At 33.1% G+C, this 5112-nt stretch overlaps 1 protein-coding gene across 1 annotated transcript in view; it reads left to right on the top strand.

Moving 5' to 3' along the window:
* Positions 1–509: 509 nt before the first annotated feature.
* The window catches only part of SCOT (Succinyl-CoA:3-ketoacid CoA transferase), a 13216-nt gene continuing 8613 nt past the window's right edge, over positions 510–5112 (top strand). Inside the window, exon 1 of the mRNA XM_017616515.1 lies at positions 510–734. Coding sequence (XP_017472004.1) covers positions 669–734 — 66 coding nt within the window. The 5' untranslated portion in view covers positions 510–668. The remainder of the gene's footprint in view (positions 735–5112) is intronic.

Raw genomic sequence — 5112 nt, 5'->3', positions numbered from 1 at the left:
TTGGTGTTTGGGAAAATTATTAACTAAATTTTTCCTATAGCGGCAACTCTACTTGCGATAGAGCTAAAAGTATCGATTGCTTCGAAAACTTTTAGAAGTCGATTGACTCGTTTCCTTTTGGGCCGATGCCGTTTCCTGTGCTACCGTTAGATGATTTAGGTAAGATTTTGTAAACAGCTACAATAGCAACAGAAATGACGTCGTCGGAACAATATGTAGTAAATAAGATAAAGGTAAATAAGATAAAGGTTTTAACAATGGGAGGATAAAATAGCAATTCCAGGCTAGAGTTTAAGCAATTGTTGTTGTTTTAAGAGCCTACAAATTCCCCAAAGAGTTCTTGGGGATTGTTGCTGGAGTGGCAGTCCTTGACCAGATATAAATCAGGGTCGTTCCGGTTACGTAGACCCGACTGTCGTGGGAACGTTTAAGCAATTTGTTTTGTTTTCATTGTCGCGTCTACTGCATTAAATATACATAAATAGTTTTCTCACATCTCTATATGTCATTATTAAGTTGATCATAGTGGGAACTTTACGCAACAGATTAGCGCTCCAAGTGGAACTTGTATTTAGTAGTAGTTTTACGCTTGGATCGTCTAGTTGAGTTTATATGTATAGTAGTCCTTTATCAAAGTATTTTCTAGTGATTTAATTCTGTATTAAAATATGTTGGCACAACAGCTACGTAACGTGTTGACAAACCACGCGATTTGTGGTCAATATTCAATAAAGGTGAGCATTTTTGTAGAGGTAAAATACCGGCTAATATTGGGACATTTTGTAATGTCGCTAAAAAAATAATTAAATATGCTCTCGAACCACACACAATACTACATACATATGTATATATGTAAATTGTTTGCGTTTCAGCTAAACATATGTATGTACTATGTATTTAGGTACTAGATTTTTTTGCATGTTAATGCTATCTGCCACTGTCAAAACTATCTGTACTTTCGGTCGCGTGTCGCTTTCAGTGTTGCCGTGGTCAAAAAATAAAATTTACCAAAATCATTAAAAAAAAATTCCCAAATCTCGTAAAAATTAAGCAACTTATTTAATTAATTTGGGCTTTTCTTACCAAGCTTGGTAAATTGGTTAATGAAATAAAAAAATAAGCAAGTAAGTAAGTAGTGCCAGTCTGTGACTCAGTTTTGTCGTCAATAGTAAGGATTTTATAATTGAAAATGCGACGACCGCGGATGGGAGTTGCGTAGAGCAACATTTCCTGGAACATTATAAGGGATCCCAAAATAAAATTGAAAAATTGATTGAGAATTGACTCATAGTCAGAAATGAATTTTTGAGGAAAATTATCCTCCTTGAATATATTTTCGTCAACAAATTTAGCAAAACGAAGAAAAATTTAATATTTTAACGGGCAGGAAAAAATTAATAAATTTTGCTTAAATTTAAGCAAAACGGCAATGCTGGTCACTTTAAGCAACTGAGCCATAAAAGAGTATCCGGTATTTTTAATCAAGGCGAGCTCTCCCATAGCTGACTCTAATGCATAGATGGGCACACCAATACAGTCTCATTTTGTCATGGTATTCGTGAATCGCGCTTAGTAACAGTTGCCACTTTTCTATATTGTACAAAAGTGCGTCTTTTTTTGCGCGTGTTAGAAAACGCTCTTACAAATTTATATTTAATTTGTCTTATGAACATGAAACGAAAATAATAAAATATAATAAAAAAATAATGAATAAATAAATACAAATAATGAATTATGAAATTAATTTTTATAAGTACATATGTACGTGCATGAAAAGTTGTTTAATTTAATTTCATTAAACTAATGTTTTAAAAAATCATAGTTTATTCAACAACAAAATTCACAAAGTTGCTCGCGGTCATCACCTTCATATTTTTCATATTCCGGATGGAATGACAAATAATGTCGCCTTATATTAAAAGTACGATTTCAAGTAGTCGTATTACCACATAACAAGCATTGGGCATTATTAGCTTTTTTTCCTATATATGTGTATTTATGTGTATATTTTAAAGATCTCAAGTTCAAAACCAAACACTGAACATCTCATACGTATACAGATTCTTGTTGAAAAATAGATACTTTTCAGTAGTAGTTTTACATGCCCTTTTTAGAGTGTACTTGCTATTTATTATACTTGCTTTGTAAAATACTTATGCACAAAAAATGTACTTTATAAATTGAAATCACAAATGTTTAATTTTATGTACATGTATTCCAAGTTCCAGAAAATGTTTGGTTTTCTTACAAATTATGAGATGTATATGTAAAAAAAGAAAATTGGATACATTTGGATACATTTTTGGCTTGGTCAGTGATACATTTTCTTGAAACGGCGCGGCAACACTGGTTACGGTTAGAACATCGTCGTTTACACATGTGTCGCTACTGTGCTGACCCCATGCGCCTACTAACGTAACATTTTTTCGCGGAAGTTTAAAATTTTTTTTTTTAAGTTTGAAGTCGAAATTATGTTTTTCTTTTTTAAGTTAACGATAATAGAGTACTTTAATATTTTTGTTAATACACACTTCCTTTTTTTATTTTGAAAACTCTTTTTTCAACACTTTTATCGGGGTCACTGGGGACCCTATGCGACTAATTCTGTGATTTTCTTTATGTGCCTAATTAAGGGCTAATAATAAATAACACAAATCACTTATATAATAGTGATGTACAAAAAATTTTCTTTAAAAATACGCATACTTTTTAAAAATACATGTTTCAACACATTTTGCAATAGGACTGCGCAATTATTAAATTTATTATAACTCATATTAATTGATTAATCGCACAATCCACTTTTAAGAGCTCGGCGCTAAAAATTAAATAAAAACCTATAACAAGGCGAGATCAGCTATTTCCACAATTTCTTTAAAATCACCTATAGTGTCCGAATGACTTACATTTCTGTTGTTGTCATATATTGAGCTACTCAACCTTGATAACATACTGTTTGATATTGGAAACGTTTTGCTGCAGAAACTATTATCCTTCATATAACACTTTATTCGAACTATTGAATCAAGGCTTTCCAACATCATCCTATTTCGAATCTTAGTTTTTGTTGTGATTTGTCAACAAAGCAAGTGAGTGGGGCAAGGATAATAACATGAATTTACTTATATTTCCAAACATTTTATTGCCGGTTGCGGTTTTCACTCCGCAAGCAATTATTCAAAATTATGCAGAGTCGGATGGAATGGTTCTGAGAAAAGTTATTTCGTGGGAAAGTTAAAAGATTTAAATATTCAGTTTCCGCTGATTTTCTTTCCTTCAAAGTTAAATAGTGAATTGGAAGGTCGCTGAAACTCGTCATCTTGTGATTCACACACTTTTCTGTTGACAAAATCAAAGCTTTTTTAAAAGTATTTAATTGACTAGGTAATCGTTTCAAAAGTTCTTCGATTAGGGTGATTAAACATTTCTGGCAGTTTTTTAATATGATTGTTAAGTTTGATTTCGTGCCCAGAATTTATGAGACAGCTAGTGATGTGCTGAATTTTCGGTACCCAGTACTTAAAAAAGTTTTCGGTACCCAATACTTCTTTTTCGGTACCCGATACCGATTCTTTACATTAAACCTTCTCCATTATATGCATTTCAAGTTTAGAAAAAACTTTAATTACTAATGTATATAATATCGGCTAAAACACTTGAACTTATCGCAACAGAGAAATATTATTTTAACAGTTTTAATCTTAGTTGATACAAGGTTCAAGAAAAATGCTTTTACGGATGAAGAAGCCTTTCAGGGGGGAGATTCTGTAACCAGTTAGCGACAAGTTCCGGATCGATATCGCACTTGTTGACGTAAACATATTTCATATCATACGTCAACAAAACCGATGCCGATTCGAAAATTGTCGCTAACTGGTTACAGAATCTGCCACCAGGCCTACAAAAATGATATCGTCCGATTCAGCTGGAACAAAAATGCTTCAAACAAATAAGAGTGTCTGCATTATGGCCTCGAACCGACATATATACATCTTTTATTTGAATCCGTATTAAAAGCTCTATTGGCTCCTACATTCGGATTATTATAGGCGAGTCTCCCCTGAACCGTTTTTTTCCATATAATTGGCCTATTTGCGCTTTTATTCGAACGCATTGCGCATACCAATCCATGTTTTCTATGCAAATAAAAAATGTTTTTCCCATTCCTTACGAAACATTTTATGTGTGCATTATTCGAATAGTTGCGCAGTGAAGTCTTAGCAGCAACTGATTTGATTTGCTTTGTCGAAGTGCTAGCAAAGCATGATTCAATAATACAAGGTTAGATAATTATTGACAGCTGCGGTTTGACACTCCCTTACAAAAGGTTGCATTTACGAAGGACAGAGGAAGGGCAAGAATGCAATCCCTTATTTCGAAAATGGTAGTAGAAAAGTACGCAAAGTAGGCAATTAGTAGTGAAATTCCTTTCGTAAATTCTAATGTATTTGCAGGAAATCTGGCATTTTAAACGAAATGTTGAACGTAATATTGATATATCTACGTGAATTACGTAATTTATATGCTATTTAGCCGTAAAAAACTGCAAAATGACTCAAAATTAAAATAAGACTACTATGAGACTGATGTAAACATCCAATGCTTATGTTTTCATCAGTTAAATATGCTTCATATACATATACAAATAAAAATATTGCACAAAAGGTTATACTTTTATTTCACACCAAAGCTACACTGATTCCATGTAAATTTGCAAAGAAGCAACACGGTGCCACTGCTAAGGGAGCGGTGCGAGAGAGACAACTGTCAGTTTATCGAACCTTGTATTATTGAATCATGGAAAAAAAGCTAATATTTTATCCAACCAATCCATTGTTTTCTTTGTAATTCACAACTGCAATATCGTGAACGTAATCTTCCACAAACACGGCTTTGACTCATATAGTGCAAGAAATATCCGCCAAAATACTTTTGACTTAGAAAATTGAGCTAATTTCACCACTCACGACACCAGTATGCTGGTACAATTACACCACAAGAACATACACGGTCAATCGACTTGATGGGTCGTTTAACAGATAAGTTACCAGCCCCAACATTTTTACGGTATGTATGGATAAAAGCGTAAGGAGCATACAATACATATATGTA

Source organism: Rhagoletis zephyria, unplaced genomic scaffold (genome assembly GCF_001687245.7).
Source record: "Rhagoletis zephyria isolate East Lansing unplaced genomic scaffold, Rhagoletis_zephyria_1.1 Rzeph_scaffold_01221, whole genome shotgun sequence".
NCBI classification, from domain to species: domain Eukaryota; kingdom Metazoa; phylum Arthropoda; class Insecta; order Diptera; family Tephritidae; genus Rhagoletis; species Rhagoletis zephyria.
The sequence above is the reverse complement of the archived record's forward strand: the minus strand, read 5'-3'. Positions and strand labels throughout refer to the sequence as shown.